Genomic DNA, 19,328 nt, shown 5'->3' with positions numbered 1-19,328 from the left:
TTTCGGAAGTGACGTTTTTCACCAACGACCGCCATGTTTACCGTAGCAACCTCGCATGTGTAGGTTAGAAACGAAGCCAAAACATCTCGAGCGTTTGGAAAAAGAAAATCTGCTTTTCCGCGAAATAGTTTTCTTTTAGCAAGTGCTTCGTAACAAATGGAAGTGTAAACATAACCGTAGATATTAGTAACGACGCTTGACAAAACAATTTAGCTATTTTTATTGGAACAAGTGCAGAAAAATAAACATGGAAACACCAAGCATAAATCCAAAGGAAAACGAATTCCTCAATGCTAAATCTTATCTTCTTCAAACAAGCACAGAATCTGGATACAATTTGTAAGTATCTGTTTACATGAAGGAGTGAACATAAAAAAACACATTTGTATTTTTTGGTTTAAATTTAGTATAAATTAATTTTTGTTAAAAGTGTGTCAACAGAAATCAGAATTGCATGATTAGAAAATCTAAAGTTATCACTATTCTCCAGGTATTGCTATTTTAATGTTATTTTAATTGCACCCCTGGAGCAATTGCACTTTACCGGTACTCAACAGCTAACACAACACCTAATAATCCTTTTTATCCTATATATTTATTATCGGGAGCTACCGCCCCCAAACCCCTGCTTTGTCGATTATGGTAAACAACTGTCAAAGAGTAAAGTGCAATCTTGCTGCTCCCCAAAATGTTGTTTACACGTCATTATTTGTGACCCATTTTCCATTCCATGTAATAAAACAGTTTACCCTGTGATCATGACCAATATTTTGGTATTAAACTTGTTGTTGCTATCCATCAAAACTTATGTTTCACCCAATTTAACGATTCTTTTATTTACATGGTTAGTATTTTGCCTTTTTATGCTCCCCCGCATATAGTCGCCGCTTCGTCTGTCCGTCCGTGTGTCCGTCCGTGCACTTTTGTCCAGGCTATTTCTCAGCAACTAATGACCGGAATTCAATGAAACTTTATGGGAAGCTTCACTACCAAGAGGAGATGTGCATATTATCAGCGGGTTCTGGTCGGATGATTTTTCACAGAGTTATGGCCCTTTGAAATTTTCCATTAACTGTACATATAGTGCAATTCTTGTCCGGGCTATTTCTCAGCAACTTATGACCGGAATTCAATGAAACTTTATGGGAAGCTTCACTACCAAGAGGAGATGTGCATATTATCAGCGGGTTCTGGTCGGACGATTTTTCTCAGAGTTATGGCCCTTTGAAATTTTCTATAAAAAAATTATTGCACCCCCAACTACTGTGCCCTCAAGACGTTTCCTTTTATCTGAATATATAGTGCAATATTGTGAAAAAAACACTTTTGGGAGCATCACCCGACTCCGACGGTTTCTTGTTTCAAATTGTTTACACTTTGTCTTTTTGCACATTCCCTTATACCAAGTATCATTAATACCCAAATTGGTCCAGCTACCACCCATTGTTATGCATCACTAAAAAAAATATTAAATTGCAAAGATTGTGGAGCACTTTCCATGCATCCATTGTCCATAGGAGTGGTATTATGACCGTGGTGCAGTTCATACGGCAGTTGAACCATTCATATCCATGTTAATATAAAGTTTTATGTTTTATAAGCGCGTTTACTGTTTCAAAATTGAAGCTTCTTGGCATGTATTATAAATAAACTGTGATTTAGTGGCATACAAACGGTTTACCTACTTACAGCGAAAATAATAATACGTATCAAGCACTGTAGAAGGGTCACAACTGTGTCTTAACTGCCTTACACGCAATATAAACACTATATTTTAATACAATTTAGATGGGAGATTTACTTATTAGCAAAGGCATCCATACTTTATAATGCCAGTATTTGTTTCAGCTTCCATATTTATTTGATTGTTAAGTACCGCGATAATACAGATGACCAGTATACAAGACAGCCACTTGCTAACCCATCTTAAGATACACAATTAGTATTTTTTAATATAGGACAATGTGAGGCTACAATTAAGTTGTTAAAAAAACATATGTACTATATCTGTACTCCAGCCATACTAAAGACAGAATCATCCCTGGAAAGTGGAGTCTCTTGCATCTTGCACTTTTTGGGAAAATAATAATAGAAGTACATGAGTTTACTTGAGATTATGTTGTTCAACATTAACAAAACAACCTAAATTTGGCATGATTATTAAAGTAAAGATGAATGGTGAAAAAGAAAAATTCTTAAATATTATAGACCTTTATTTTTATTTTTGTGCAATATACTATTACATTTTTATTTAATTGTTTTTCAGGTATGATCATCTGAGCACATGCCTCACAAAAATATTAGATGAACGACCAGAAAATGTTTATGACATCTTTGAAGATATAAGCAAAGACACAAAACGCTCAAAATTCACATCCAATGTTGATACAGTGCAAGACAAAATTGACCAATCCACAGAAGTTGCACTTGCACAAGTTCAAAGAAAATTATTTACAGTAAGTATTCAGTGATTTTATTTTCAAATGTGTGTTTTTTCCAGTACATGCTTTCAACCTAACTTCAGACGTCTAGACAAAAATGGAACAGATTAACATAAAAAAGAAAAATATCAAAAAGCTTTCATTTAATAAATGAAAAAAAGACGATTTGAATTTTTGTGTGTGAATGATTTGAACTAAAAAAGTGTTTGATTTTACTAAAAAAACTTCAGTGTAGACAACTTGTCAGGTCCTACGTCACCCAGAAACAAATGAATTGCAAATATTCATGTATGATTTATTGTCCCCTACCAGAGAAACCGGAGTGGACTAATGGTTTGCGCTCTGTGTGTTAGTCAGTCAGTCAGTCTGTCACACTTTTCTGGATCCTACAATAATTTTACATAATCTTCATATTTTTTCATGAAACTTGAAAAATAGACAGATGGCAATATGGAGATTATGCACGTAACTTTATTTTGTTTGTACATCACAAAATCTGGTTGCTATGGCAACACATTTTTTTTTAATAGACTAAAAATATTGCTGAAAATGATGGATTCTGCAATAATTTTATAAGTTTTTCATATTTGTTCATGAAACTTGAAACATGGATAGATGGCAATATGGAGATAATCCAAGCATTTCATTTTGTTCCTACGTCAAGAATTCTGGTTGCTTTGGCAACAGATAGACTAGAAATATTGCTTAAAATGGTGGAGTTTCACCGGTAGGGGACCATATTGCTTGACAATAGTCTTGTTGTATTAATTTTTGTGTTGTAAATTATTTTTTCAGATATTTCAGAATCATTTTTATGCTGGGGTTTTGTCTCACAAGGTTTTATAAGTGGGTGTTCTTGTATAACTTGTTGTACATGGTGTGTCAATATGTAATACTGTTGTTTGGAAATCAAAATCCTCAGATCAAGCACTAATCATGTATTTAATAGATTTTTTTTTTATCAGTATGAATACGATATATGTCATTTCAGGTCTACAGCTAAAAAAATATTACAGCAAAATTTTATTAATTAACTTACATCTGGTAATTTTGTATTACGTAGTTTAATTTGCAATTTAATGTTTAAATTTAGAACTGATCATAAATGATTTTATTATATAATATTAGGATCTGCTACAGTTATAATCAAACATTTGCTTAGTAAGTAATTTTTATATTATTTTTGGTTTCATCTTAATTAAACAGGCCTTTATCTTAATTGACTGTTAATGATATCAGCAATAAAGTACAGGCATTCTTTATTTTTCGATGTACAATATAATTTTCAATATTGAAATATAATTCCAGAATAATGCTCTTCAGAAAATGTCTCCCTGCACAGTTTTAATCAGCATGACAACATTTACACAGTAACATGGGTCATTGCTATTAGTATCTGTTTAATACAATTTATTTTAATGTGTTTTATTAAATTGGACCTTACTGTATAAAGGATAAAAAACATTTCACTACCATGGCTATTTTTTTCCCAATTGGGAAAAAGGAGCACAAAAAACCCTGTAAATGGGAAAATTAGCTTCATGAATCTTATAAATGGGACATGGTGTATTTTATTTTTGCTAACAAATACTTTAAAATTGAGAATAAGTGTTGTCAATATGTAAATATTATATATTGACTAAGGTTTAACCCATACAGCTGCATAGGGAAAAAAGTAAATGTTTTTTTTTAAACCTTTAATTGCAATTTTTTCAGATGGCAATTGGGAAATTTGTAATTTTTCCCTGATTGGAGAAGTGCTGTTTTCTGGAACTTTATAAAAAAGGAAAAAAATCGCTGATGGCAAGTGCTTTCTGACTGGACTTACCAGGCTGGCAAACAACTTTTCACATTAAGAAGCCAAGTTTATGCTGTGTCTGTATTGTTTTAAAATATATTAGAAATTAACTACAGTACAAAATATAATTTTCAGAAGGGTGAAGGTGAAGATGCGGAACAAGAACCGGAAGACGATGCTGAAACACCACTGCCAAATCTCATGGAGCTGTGCTTCTACTTTGAGCAAGCTGGAGTGGGTCTTAACCGAGAGGAGGTGATCCGTGTGTGGATGGCGCTGAAGCATCTCGTGGACAAGCATACTCTGCAGCACGTACGCTTCTGGGGCAAGGTGTTTGGCACCGAGCAGAACTACTATGTGGCCGAGGTGGAGTACAGGGACGATGCGGAGGATCAGGAAGAGGAGGAAGAAGAGGTTGGTTACATAAAATTTAGGCGCGCTCTTGGAAAATTGGCTAAATGCATGAGCATTAATAAAAGTGTTGTCCAAGATTAGCCTGTGTATTGCCTTCAGGGATAAGCCTGTTGTTTTAGACATAATTTGTTTTTAAAAGAGACTTTCTTTATTTGACAAATTAAGACCATTAAGGTTGAAATTGCAGTCCAAAGGATAATTTGTGACAACACATACTGCATAATCGTTGTAGCATATAGAATGTAGGAAAAGGGATACGGAGTTAGTAGAAAATGGCATCAAACAAGGATAATAAATGTAGATATGAAAGAATGGACAAAATTAGGAAAATTTATCCTCCCACCAATTGAATATATGATAAATGCTTCTGACATGGATAGATATTCTCATTATCAGTCATAGTTTGCTTTTATACTTTTTGTTTCTTAAAATGAACTTTGTATTTCAGGGGTACAAATTATTTCTTAAAATAACAACATTGTTAAAAACGCAAAACATATGCATGGCCATATATTGTGGAATGTTTTTCAGGCAGAGAATGAGGCTGATGAGGAGCAGACAGAGAAGGAGGATGGGGAGGAGGGTGATGAGGAGGCGGAGGAGGATGATGTCCCTAAGCCAGACTTCAAACCGCCCCCTGTCGTTCAGCCCGAGGTCAAGGCCGGACCCAACAAGAAAACATACTTCATTTGTAATGATCGTAAGTTGAAAGCCAGATTTTATAATAGACATTTACAGGTTTTGCTACCTAAGTGAAAACTTCTTCCTAGCTTTTCTTTTGTTTGCATATGATATTTTAATGTTTGTATTTTAATATGTTTTTGTCCCCTACCGGTTTCACCGGAGGGGACTTATGGTTTGCGCTCTGTGTGTCCGTCTGTCTGTCTATCAGTCTGTGAGTCTGTCTGTCACACTTTTCTGGTTCCTTCGATAACTTTAAAAGTTCTTAATATTTGTTCATGAAACTTGACACATGGATAGATGGCAATATGGACATTATGCACGTCATTTCATTTTGTTCTTACGTCAAAAATTGTGGTTGCTATGGCAGCCAAAAAAAATTCTGAAAATGGTGGAATTTCTGACAAATTTTGGAGCCGCCAGGGGACCATATTGCTTGACAATAGCCTTGTTCAATATGCCTTTATGGCTCAACAAATATAGATATATATGACAATAACAAGTAATTGAGTGTATCATGCATTCAGATACCTATACAATCACAATGTTATTGCTGGTATTATATTATAAATATTGTGTCCATTTCAATAATATTGGTACATCATTTTTTAATGTAAAAAAAAACATGGACAACTATAACAGTCCTTGACTGTTTTTAGCTGGCAAACCATGGATCAAGCTGCCTGCAGTAACCCCTGCTCAGATCACTGCTGCCAGAAGCATCAAGAAGTTCTTAACAGGAAGACTGGATGCTCCAGTAAGTACTATGTTCTGCCTGCACAGGCCTTTCTCAAGAATGTTATTAAAGCACAGTTTTTTAGCTTGGCTGTTTTCGGAGAAAACCCGAGGTATTGTCATAGCCAGCTCGTCGTCTGCCGCCCAACGTCAGCCGTCCGCCGTAGGCGTTGTGCTAAAACCTTAACATTGACTCTAAAATCAAAGTGCTTCCACCTACAACTTTGAAACTTCATATGTAGATGCACCTTGATGAGTTCTACACGCCACACCCATTTTTGGGTCACTAGGTCAAAGGTCACTGTGACCGCTAATATAAAACTTTAACATAGGCTCTAAAATCAAAGCGCTTCCACCTACAACTTTGAAACTTCATATGTAGATGCACCTTGATGAGTTCTACATGCCACACCCATTTTTGAGTCTCTAGGTCAAAGGTCAAGGTCACTGTGACCTCTAATATTCAACTTTTACATAAACCTTTACATTCGCTCTTAAATCAAAGTGCTTCCACCTACAACTTTGAAACTTCATATGTACATGCACCTTGATGAGTTCTACACGCCACACCCATTTTTGGGTCACTAGGTCAAAGGTCAAGGTGGCTGTGGCCTCTAATATAAAACTTGAACATGGCCTCTACAATAAAAGTGCTTCCACCTACAACTTTTAAACTTCATATGTACATTCACCTATCTCATTTCTACACGCCACACCCATTTTTAGCTTGGCTGTTTTCGGAGAAAACCTGAGGTATTGTCATAGCCAGCTCATTGTCCGCCGTCCGCCGTAGGTGTCGTGCTAAAACCGTACATTGGTTCTAAAATCAAAGTGCTTCCACCTACAACTTTGAAACTTCATAAGTAGATGCACCTTGATGAGTTCTACACCTCTCACCCGATTCTGGGTCACTAGGTCAAAGGTCAAGGTCACCCTAACCACACAAAAAAAATAAATTCTGACAAGCTTTTGCAGCCGAGCGTTGGCACCCGTTATGCGGTGCTCTTGTTTAGAATTGTATGTGTCCTTTTTTAATTTATACTGCTTATGGCCTATTTGGCTGATTTATTGGCTCATATTTCCATTTGTTTTCTCAAAATCCTGTCTTAAAATTTCCAATTTATTGTGTTACCTTCTGATATTTAGTAATATGGAAGCTTAGTCAAGCATACATGAGTTTTGAAGTTGAAATATCCATTTTACTGGTATGTAAAGTATACAAATTTATAAATCACACAATTGAATGTATTTTCTCAATTTGAATTAAATTGACTCTTAAGTTACAAATGCTATTGGTATAGGTGATATTCCCGAAACGATTTAAAGAAACACTGCTGCTGAAAGGAGCATTTTTTTATAAGGGTACATTGGTGGCTCTGATGGTGAACACAGAAAGTTACTGTTCTAAACATTTAACGCTTATATATTCTTTAATTACTTGAATGGCATACTATTTGCATGGTTTTCAATCCATGTAGATGGTTCAGAAGGCATGTTAGCTGCATAGTTTTATGCCCCTGGCATATGTTGATGGCTTTATTGGATTACTTGTGATTGCACATGTTTTACTAGGTTTGTCAATTACCAACAACACTTATTTTAAATGTTCACAGGGTTATTTCCTGAAACAAATCAGTTTATTACTATATCAAAATGCTTAAAACTCAGCAGTTATCCCTCTTTATAGGTTGTGAGTTATCCCCCTTTCCCAGGCAATGAGTCCAACTACCTGCGTGCCCAGATCGCCCGCATCTCTGCAGGCACCCACATCTCACCCCTGGGCTTTTACCAGTTTGATGAGGAGGAGGAGGAAGAGGAGGAGGGAGAGGGTAGGCATCGCTGTTACACTTAAATGATCTCTGCATTGTAATATATTTAAGCATAAAGGCCATTGTCAAGTGTACAACTTAAAGTCTGAAAGTTTTTGTATGGATTTCCATCAATAAAATAATTTATCCAAAAATTTTTCTACTGTTACAGACATGTTTAAGAAAGCCTGTTTGAGAAGGACAATTTTATAACAATGGGCAAAAGTCTACCAGAAGATTATAAATATAATAACAAGTGCAGATCTTATATACTTTGATAATTTAATAATATTACATTATGATCATTACTTAACAGTATTAAACGTATTAGTACAATTTCTACTAGTACAATTATATACTTTGATTGTATGATGCTTTCTAAAAACTGCCAAGTACATCTTGCACCTTATGTACAAGTCTGTTTTGCATTTCAGGCCGTGACAATTTTGTGGAGAACCTCGATTTTGAAGGCATACCAGTGAAGGAGTTGACAGACCTGGCCAACTGGGTACACCATGTGATGCACATTCTGCCACAGGTGAGCTTTTAAAGACTTTGCATGGGAATGCTTAGACCTCAAACATGACTTTGTTCATAGTAATATTTGTAATATAATTCAGATTTTCCTTTGTATAATTTTATTATGATACTCTGATATCATTTAGGTTAATAAATGCTTTTAATGTGTTAAGTGATTTAACAGAACTTTAAAATAAACATTTTTGCCGTGCTCTGTGAAAAGGCGGTTTATTGCATTTGCGTAAAGTGTCATCCCAGATTAGCCTGTGCAGTCAGCACATGCTAATTAGAGACGACACTCCGCTTTAATCTTTTTTTCGTTTAAAGAAAGTCTCTTCATAGCAAAACTCCAGTTTAGGCGGCAAATGTCGTCCCTGATTAACCTTTTCATACTGCACAGGCTAAACTGGGAAGACACTTTGCACACATTGGATTGAACCCTCTTTTCACAGAGAATGGCTTATTTGTTGTTGGCATCTCTTTCCAAAGCTACTGAGTAATGAAAGCTTTTTATATCCCCCACCACTAGTGGGGGACATATTGTTTTTGCCCTGTCTGTTGGTTTGTGCCAACTTTAACATTTGCCATAACTTTTGCTATATTGAAGATAGCAACTTCATATTGGGCATGCATGTGTATCTCATGGAGGAGCACATTTTGAGTGGTAAAAGGTCAAGGTCATCCTTCAAGGTCATAGGTAAAAAAACTAAATCAAAGCCGCGCAGAAGGGGACATAGTGTTTCTGACAAACACATTTCTTGTTTTTCAATATTTTGAGCTCATTAAACCCCACAAACCTAGTTTTATAGGGGATATATTGTAGTTATTTTGTTGGTCCGTCACTAAGTCTTTGAAAAAATTTATTAAGAAGACTCGTTTTTCATGACTGAAAGGATAAAGTTGTTAATTAAAAATTTTGTCATGGGTTTGAAGTCAGAGGGGGTAATCACGTGACAAACAAGATGGCGACGTCCATACCGAGGTAAGTAATTGTTGTCGTTTTATACCCTGTATTACTTGTATTATTTTTTTTATTCCGCTCACTTTCCAGCCATATTAGGAAGACAGTTACTTGCTGTTATTTCATAGTAATATTCGCTCTATATCTTGACTTTACTCGGTGCAAAATTTCTTAGCGGGATGACCTAATTAGGGCTCCACTAAGAAAATCTTCGGGGGGTAAAGTCGAGATATAAAGATATAAAGGGAATTTAAATACAAAATAAATGCTAATCAACTTTTTACTGATATGGCTGGAAAGTGAGCGTCATTTAAAAAATAACCAGAAGTAAAAAAGGGTTAAAACGGCGAAAAATAACCGCTTTGTTATGGACGTCGCCATCTTGACTATAATGTGATTACCCCCTCTGGAAGTGAAGTTATGAACGATGTGCAAGAAACTTTTTGTATGCCTATTTTTCACACATTCCTGAGTTATTTGCCCTTTGTTATAGTGACAAATGGGTGCAAGTCAATAAGTCATGTTTGTGGTAAAGCTCTAGTTTATGTTTGTTTGTATAAACAATTTGCCTATGATGTTCCTATGGTATTGTATTATAATGTACTCTTATTAACACTTATGATTGTCTTTCTCAGGGTCGTTGTGTCTGGTGGAACCCAGTGCAGAAGAATGAAGATGAATTTGAGGATGAGGAGGAGGAGGAAGAGAGGGAGGAGCCAGATGAGCCCGAGCCAGAGCAAGGCCCGCCCCTTCTCACTCCCCTTTCAGAGGATGTTGAGATTGGCAGCATGCAAGCCTGGACAATGAAACTCTCATCCAATCTCATTCCTCAGTTTGCCATCGCATGCGTTCACTCCAACCTCTGGCCCGGAGCCCATGCATTTGCCACTGGAAAGTAAGTGTATTAATGATTGGTTATTTTTTAATCAGAATAAACGTCTTAGTTGGCGTTTGGTCTCTATATTTATTTATGTTTAACATAGACACAATGTTGATTCTGCAACAAACAGGAGTACACTTTTTTTATCTGCGTTATATTATTTGTAATTAATTTAATTGAAGTAAACAACATTGGATTGATGATACATGTACAATGTAAAGACTGTTAATTGATTTATATAATATCCTTGTTCATATTCATAGGTTGGTTTAATATTAGGAAAATGAAATATTGACATTGAAATCATTGAAGAGAGAAAACCACAATTGTGTCTGTGTTATGTATGAACGTATGAACGCATCTGCATATGCAATTAGGGATTTCCCAACAGTGTACATATACTGTGTAGACAAAAGAGTTTCTAGTGTTCAGCAGAAGATAATTATCAATTTTATTTAACTGTACTTTGGTTTATTATCTGGTACTGCTTTTTCTTAACTGTTATTCAAATTTTCTATACATCAAAGTTTTTTTTCTGTTTTGTAAGTAATAACATTCTGATTGTCCACACTTTCTTTAAGATTTTGTTCCCTTAAATGTATATTCAATTTTTTTGAATACGTATTAAAGTTAACTTAAATTGTGTTTATTAGTTTTGTTAAAAGTTTACCATAGTATAGTCAATAAAACATGTAAAAGTAGTTTGTTAAACATAAAATGAAGAAAATATAAAATGATTTTTAAATACATGTATATTAAACAGAATGAAATCACAATGAAATGTTTTTTTAAACAGAATTATTTCTGTTTATATGCCAAAATACCAAACTCATATGAAAATTGATTTTACAAGTACAATTGTAACCAAACACCCAATAATCTCTCTCCTCTTCTGACAGGAAATTCGAGAACGTGTACATCGGCTATGGTCACAAGTACTCGCAGGACAACTACAGCCCACCAGCAGTGCCCGCAATCATGGAGGAGTTCCCCAGCGGACCGGAGATCACCGAGGCAGAGGACCCGACACCCGAGGAGGAGGCAGCCCTCAGAGCGGCGCGACAGGAGGCGCTGGAAGCTGCCGAAGACATGGAGGAGGCTGAGGAGGAGCATAGCGATGAGGATTAGGATGTGGGAAAGATGGATTAGTAGGATTTAGATGATCTGCCCTTTTTGAGACAATTGACACGCCTTTTCCTTGTCATTCTCTTTGTCATGCATCTGCATTTTATTGGAGTATTTATATTTTGTAAATTGTTTATTTGTTCGAGAAAACAAAATCTGTGAATTGTCTGAGAGAAAGTGAACAGTAAAAAGTAAGTTTTTTTATCTTGTCTAGTTTCCTACTTAAGTTAAAAAGATTGTATTTGTTTTTTGTGAAGTATATTGAACAGAAGAGATTTAAAATGGAATTGTGCAAAAATGTGTGTTTTTGTTATTTCATGGAACTTTATTAGAATCTTAAAAAAAATCATTAAGCATTTTTTATCTGGAAAGCATATTCCTGCATATGATATGTCATGTGCTATTTGCAATGTTGTTTTGAGATTTTGTTTGTGATAGTGTCTGCATTCATGATCTTTTCATAAGAATATATATGAATGTTCTTTTAATTAAAGAAAAGCATTAAAATATCAACTAGTGTATTACTATTTTATATTTAAATTAAATATTAAAAGAAAAAAAGATTTGTAGTTGTCCTTATGGATCCTGGTTGATGATACATGCACAATGAAGATGACACAATTCAATTCAATGTTTTATTAGAGTCTCATTCGCAATACATATACAATTAAAATACATATAAAAGCACAGTTGCATTTATGCGACCAATCATAATATGATTTATAAGAGACTATATAATTGCATACATATATACATTAACAATTATTGACTAACAAATGAATTCCATGTAGACTAAAACTATGAATAAAAGTAAATTACTATAAAATATCAAAATGTATTTTCTCCATGTCTACACACAATTAAAAAAACGCTTTTAAATCTCTTCTATGAAGGACCTTGCACTGTTAATTTGATAAGCCCAGCTTGACAGAAGTACTTGAGCATTTTCAACAGGGAGATAATAGCAATGTAATGAAGCCTTTAGATTTATAAAGTGGTCCCCCTTACACCATCATGAGTACACTTTTCAGTAAAAAAATACAGAACAACAATCTGTATGAAAAGGAGAAAAGGACATGTATGTCATGGAAGAAAAAAAAGGTTACATAGTCTACAGAGATATAAAATACACACATACATTACATACTTGTTATGCGTTGTAATACTCAGACTCGCTGCTTTTCTATAAAAAATGATAATATTTACTGGTGTTACTGTTCCATGTTACACAGCAAGTACATGTTCTCTTAATTATAAAACGACACACTTAGGGTTTTATGCTGCAAATTCATTTATATCTGGACATTCTTTCAATCAATCGGCATGTTTTTGTCGCAAATATATCCGACATATACCATGGGAAGAAATGAAAGTTATATTTCTATGCGCGATTAACATCATGGGAACACGACGGTACAGGATTATTATCCCTTTGCATGCTGGGAAATTTGTCGTCTGCTAAAATGTCGTCTGCTGAATTTCTAAAATTAGCATTTTCTTCGATTTTTTTCAAAGAATACTATAATAATAGCAAACAGTTTGGATCCTGATGAGACGCCACGTTCTGTGGCGTCTCATCTGGATCCAAACTGTTTGCAAAGGCCTTCAAAATTCGGTTCCAGCACTGAAAGAGTTATCCCAGACGTCTATCTTTGGATTAAAGCAATATTTCGAGGAGACGCAATGCTGTGTATATGGTGTCCACAGAGTCGTCTCATTTTGACCTTTCAATATCCAATGATTATTTGAATTACGACTATCGCAACTCTGAATGCCATATTACAAGAATTGTAATTTAATGATGTCTGTATAAATCTCGCAAGTTGTGTTCGTCAAGAAAATAAAAAAAAGCAAATTAAAAAATGACGACGGAAAAGAAATCAATATGGCATAACTTTAAATATGCTTCCAAAATTGTATCACTAGTACGCTTTAAGTATCTTGCAACATGTACTGCCTTTATTTAGATACTAAATTTAGATTAGTATTTTAGCAACTCCCTGCTTTTAAACGCGCATGTAATCTTACGCAGTAAAAATAAAACGTACTAAATTTATTATTGTAATGTTTTCGCTTTCGATGACTGTTGTGTAAGGGAAGTACGTCCCAACATCATATTGTATCATGAGCAATAATTGCTTGAAACAATTATTCTATCGAAGACAGATGCGCGTTCGCTTTACCTATTTATTCATTGAATTCTGTTTGAAGTGACATAGACTAAATATTGAACAGACACAAATATCTACCAGTGTTACATAATTACCATTTCATGGCTCTGAGACGTAAACTCGCAATTATTCTGAAAATAAATGGTTTGAAGACGGCTGTAGAATAGAAAACGGCACGTAAACCTCATGTTATACCCCCATTCTCCTGGTGTAAAATACAACTCTAAGGAGTTAAGTAAATATAGAATAGACCATCAACGAATTTTTCTGGTTAATGATTTTGTTCCTTTTCGGCACTCCTTTAATGACATAGTTCGTGTAGTGCGAATCAATATGAATTGCAGAAATGCGATATTTTCAGCCCAAAATGTCGATCACCAGAAAAAGATTTTACATTATGATGATTTCTTCATCTATTTCTCTTGTCGTTCGCTTGATCAAAGTTTGGAAGTTTTACGTTTACATTCTTAAAAACAAAGCAACCATTTTGGTTACACATTATAGAAATATAAGAGTTTTTATTATTAGGTCCATGACGAACTGACGAAAATATTGATACATTAATTCATATGTGTATTTGTATCCAGGAAATAGCTGGTTTGTCATTGACCTTATATTATAGTTTAATAATAGTTTATTGCTTTAAATATCAATGGCAATTTTATATTAACAATGCATTATAAACAATACTATTTCTCACCATAAAAATAATTAAAAACGAAAGATGGTTTGGTCACAAGTTTTAATATTAGATCTCTCCCTGTTACCGGCTTGTTGGGATGTAGATTAAGAAATGAAAAACAAATCAAGTTATCAATTGGATAAGTAAACATCGAATAAAATAGAGTTGTTTGAGTCCGTTGGTCGAAGGACAAGATAAAACCCGATAGATAGTCTGGTCATATGTAGAAGAAGATTCCTTCTTAGAAATGTTTGACGGATAGATTTAATTTTTCTGTATATCTTTTATGTTGATAAAATGCAATGGTACTTGAAAAAAAAAGAAAGAAATAAAGCAATACGTATATTTGTTAACTTTAAATACATTCATAAGTAAGGCTTACTTTAACCGTTCTTAAACTTAATGTGGTGACAGGTAGACAGTCTGAATAATGTTCCTGTTATATGAAAGAAAAATGTGCTAATCGGAGATCTACATGCACATGTTTCCTTCTTATGCATGTTCAACTTGTTACCATTCGCCACCATGTCAGTACCAAACGGCCGAATACACATGATATGATAAGCGCTATTTTGCATCACTCTCCTATGTGATACATCTTACACAAGACATTCGTTTAAACTCACTTTTATTAAAATCTACAAGCGCAATAAATCGTGTTTTTTTACATTCACAATTAATTACTCTTAATACATTCAACAATTTAACGTGCTTACATAAATTGTGTCATTTTTCTAATTATTATCAAACATACATGTTTAAATCACACACCAGAAATTGTTGTTTGTCTGTCAGCGTTTTATCGATTCATCTGCTGTTTTCACAAATAAATGTATTTCATTATCACAGAATTTTGCATTTGGACTAGAGAAAGTACATATACGTGTTGGAACGCAATGTTTCTCTGGATTTTTATAATAATTACATTTGATTTGTTACAAAATATCTTCACATATTATAAGAACTGTATTATGTCACGATTTATTTTTAAATCATTGACGACATATCATGTTGAACGCATAAATTATGATGTTTTAGCATGGCTGTACTCAAAGCACACCGACCGCTAGATCTTGACATTCTGTGCAATAAATCACTGCATCTGATTATTCATATGCATCATGTTGAGAGCGCAATTTACATGCTTTAAGTTTTCCTCATTTGTTGTTATTTGTTAGTAGCAACAATAATTTCACTAATCTTTCCAACATATATTCAATATTTACATATTCAAATACACCGTATTGTATTAGATAACAGAGCAGACATCAAAGTAGTTTCTATTAGAAAATTGATTTGTATGGTATATCTCATTTCACAGTTACATTGCATTAATAAAGGATCGAGATTGCGAAGCATATCAAATTTAATACTTGCACTAATTCTAAAAGGTTACTTTTGCGAACTTGCTTTACATTAGACAATTGACCAACTGTTTTAACGGGATCTTTTCACGTTTTGGTAAATTGAGAAAATTGAAAAAAGTTGTTTCAGATTCGCAAATTTTCGTTTTAGTTATGATATTTGTGAGGAAACAGTATTACTGAACATTTACCATGGTCTAATGTAGCCATTCTATGCATCTTTTGACGATTTTAAAACCTAAAATTTATAAAGCGTTGCAACGCGAAACGATTGAATAATTTGGAGAGTTCTGTTGTTGTCGTTAAATTTTGTGACACTACGAAGATTGCTTTTATAAGGTATTAAATACATCAATTATGAATACTCGGCAGAATAGTCGAGAGGATAAAAGCGTGTTTACTTTAGGAACTCGGCAGGACTCCTGGGGTCACTGGTTCGAAACCTGGTCCAGGCTTTTTTTTTTCCTTTTTTAAATATTATTCTTTATTTTTACTGCAGCTTTTACGATCAAATGTTTAAATTTATCAATAGAAAGCATTCAATGAATAACTTCAGAACATGCCAAAATCTGTGAAAAGGCCCCTTTAAACCAACGGTTTGATGTTGCTTATTATTGTGTTGTTTTAAAACCGTGTTCTATATAATTGCACATTACTAGAGAGTCTGTAGCTGGTTCAAGTAGTTTATCAATCTCTACGCAGAGTTGTCGTTCCTTGCTCTCACATACACCTCTGCGAAAGGCTCAGCATGCCATATTGCCCAGAAACAGGGCAAAACCGAACAAACGCATTTAAAGTATATTTGATTTGGATTTTATTTTAGGATCAGAGGCGTAAAATAATGAAATATGAATTTTAAATTTACGATACATCGTGCAAAACTTTTTAATGCAACTCTTTGGAACTATTTTATTGCCCATTTACGCAGATGGAATCATTCCACGCACTTCACAAATGCAAACAATTGAACATAATTTTTATTGAGTGACGCTAGGCATTGCTTCGACATACGTATGTTTGTTGGTTTGTTAACATCAAAAGCTCATATCAATTTTATAATAATGAATTAAGACTGATATAAGATATTATGGTATGAGATGGGTTTTTTTTAAATGCAGTGACTGTAACGCAACCGTCGTGCAAGAGATTGGTAGTTTATATTATATACTTTGCTTTGATTGCTAACTCTAACCTAACTCTGTCCAGATCAGAACCTGAAAGGAAAAGGGTGATGTGTTGATTATCAAGAATGCTTTTGATTTAATAAATTCGATCGTTGCGAGGAAGGATGTATGATGGAGAAGCTGATTAGTGATCTGCTTTACTTATGCTCGATTGGTCATTGTCGGCTCGGGTTCTACTTACCTGTACCCCGGGTACACTAAAGTATACTTACATGTTCCCAGGGTACAGTAAATATACTTAAACGTACCCGGGAATTTTAACGCTTAATCGGTCGTTGTCGGCTTTTTTAAATTAATTATTTTAATATTTATGTCAATTTTCTGTTAAATGGCCTCTATATTATCGAAACTCATACTCAAAAAGCATGTTGATACATTTAAAAAAAGAAGTTTGTTTCGTAATTACGGTAATCGATAGCGCGTTTTACGACATCGGATTTTGGGCGAGAATAAAACTCGGATACAGTCTAATGTCGGCCGGGTACGTTTTAGTATTTTTACCGTGCCCGGGGTACATGTAAGTATACTAACATGTACCCGGGGTACATGAAAGTAGTACCCGAGCCGACAATTACCAAATTGAGCTTTACTTATTGGTTGAACACCTTGTATATTTATAGTAATCCAATTCAAGGCATCTGGCATCACAAACATCTGAGTAATATTATTGAAAAGTGTATAATTTTAAAAGGATCAAATACCAAATGCTACTGAGTTCTATGTTAGCTTATTGATTGTAGTGAATCCCCAGACACCCTTGTTATATCACACTTATGTGCACCAACTAACTGGCAGAATCGTGCGTGATGTTGGTAGGGGCTTGTTCAAATTTTTGGCTATTTGTAAGCGTTCGACTGTTAACAAGATTTGAGTCGTGTTCTGAGAAAACTGGGCATAATGCATATGCGTAAAGTTTCGTCCCAGATTAGCCTGTGCAGTCCTAGTAATCAGGGACGACACTTTCCGCCTAAATTGGATTTTTGCTAAGAAGAGACTTACTGTAAACAAAAATGTCATAAAAGCGGAAAGTGTCGTCCCTGATTAGCCTGTGCGGACTGCACAGGCTAATCTTGAACGACACTTTACGCACATGCATTATGCCCATGTTTTTTCAGAACGCGTCTCATTTGTGAAACAACATTTTTTTCTAAAAGATTTAAACTTAAGGTAGCGCACCTCCAATGATTTCCCGCGATTTATTTTACGATACTTGCCGATCTTCAATGATCGGTTATTTCCGAGAGATGCATTTTTTTTAAACTTCGAATTTTGATATGTGTTTACCTAATTCATTTAGAATACATTATTTTCACTATAAATATTGACTTTGATCCAATTATCATCTGAAAAATACGATTTCTTCAAAGATCGACGAGCCTTTTTACATGTTTACTTATGGATATTTAATTTAAGGTTGCACTAAGCTGAAGTTGTCGTGGCCGAGTGGTTAAGGCAATTAACAGAAATATTTTGGATCTTCTCGCGCAGGTTCGAATCCTGCCGACATCGCATACTTTTTGCGACGCGTTTTATTTCTTTTCTAACGTAATTTGATTTAATATAGCATATAAGCTATGTTTATTGTTAAATATGTTGAAAATTGTATGCACATCTTTCAATTTTTAAAATTAAAACAACGTTATGGCTAAATTGGGTAATTTACTCTAAAAATACGAATGATGCATGTTGCATTTTTATTTTTATTTCAAAAAGTAAACGGTAAATCTGTCTATTTCTTGGTATTTTTGCTGTATATAGTGTTTCTATAAAAAGATAGTTTAAAATATAACTTGAATGATACTATTCTGAATTTTATGACACTTTGTTTTTAACCGACCCAATTTTTACTTAGCTGAAATCACTTACATTTCATGGCGCTATTCCATAGATAAAAATTTGTAAAAAATACATGTCTGTAAACGAATACTTATTTCATCTTGTTTAAATTTTTAACACCTTTACTGCATCTGTACACACCAACTGCATGCCCATATTTGGAAATTTAAATGAATTATGGAACTTTTATATACCTCAGGGGTGAAAATAAACTGAACAAAAGCCGAGCGTGAGGGTGGTTTTGAAAAAATCGGTATATTTTTTTTTTAAAAGCATGGAAAGCCTTCCTACAAATTTGCATGTAGTTCAGTGAAATAATGCTGATTGAGAAAATAATTAATTATTTATATTTGGATATGTGCCCATTAGGGGTGCGCTACCTTAAATATGTTATACGGGATTAATTTTCTCCCGAAATAAGTATATACTCGATCGATATCAATTTTTTTTAAAGCATGGAAAGCCTACCTACACATTTGCATGTAGTTCAGTGAAATAATGCTGATTGAGAAAATAATTAATTAAATTATATTTGGATATGTGCCCATTAGGGGTGCGCTACCTTAAATATGTTATACGGGATTAATTTTCTCCCGAAATAAGTATATACTCGATCGATATCAAATTATTTGTGTGTGTGTAAAAACTATTGTAAAATATTACTTTCATGGCTTTGTTATAGGCACACTTTGATTTTCAAATGTACCCAACCTGTGTTTATCGTCTTGT

The 19,328-nt window shown here is 34.3% G+C and overlaps 1 protein-coding gene across 1 annotated transcript; it reads left to right on the top strand.

The window, feature by feature from the left end:
* The first annotated feature begins 18 nt into the window (after positions 1 to 18).
* On the top strand, positions 19 to 11,925 carry LOC127872954 (radial spoke head protein 4 homolog A-like). The gene is made up of 9 exons (XM_052416473.1): positions 19 to 339; positions 2,267 to 2,456; positions 4,375 to 4,653; positions 5,185 to 5,353; positions 5,994 to 6,091; positions 7,757 to 7,898; positions 8,312 to 8,415; positions 9,993 to 10,252; positions 11,137 to 11,925. The coding sequence occupies exons 1-9, from the start codon at positions 248 to 250 to the stop codon at positions 11,363 to 11,365; spliced, it is 1,563 nt and encodes a 520-aa protein (XP_052272433.1). The 5' UTR covers positions 19 to 247; the 3' UTR covers positions 11,366 to 11,925.
* The last annotated feature ends 7,403 nt before the right edge of the window (positions 11,926 to 19,328 follow it).

The sequence above is a fragment of the Dreissena polymorpha genome, chromosome 3, assembly GCF_020536995.1.
Source record: "Dreissena polymorpha isolate Duluth1 chromosome 3, UMN_Dpol_1.0, whole genome shotgun sequence".
Lineage (NCBI taxonomy): Eukaryota > Metazoa > Mollusca > Bivalvia > Myida > Dreissenidae > Dreissena > Dreissena polymorpha.
This window is presented reverse-complemented; position numbering and strand designations above follow the sequence as displayed.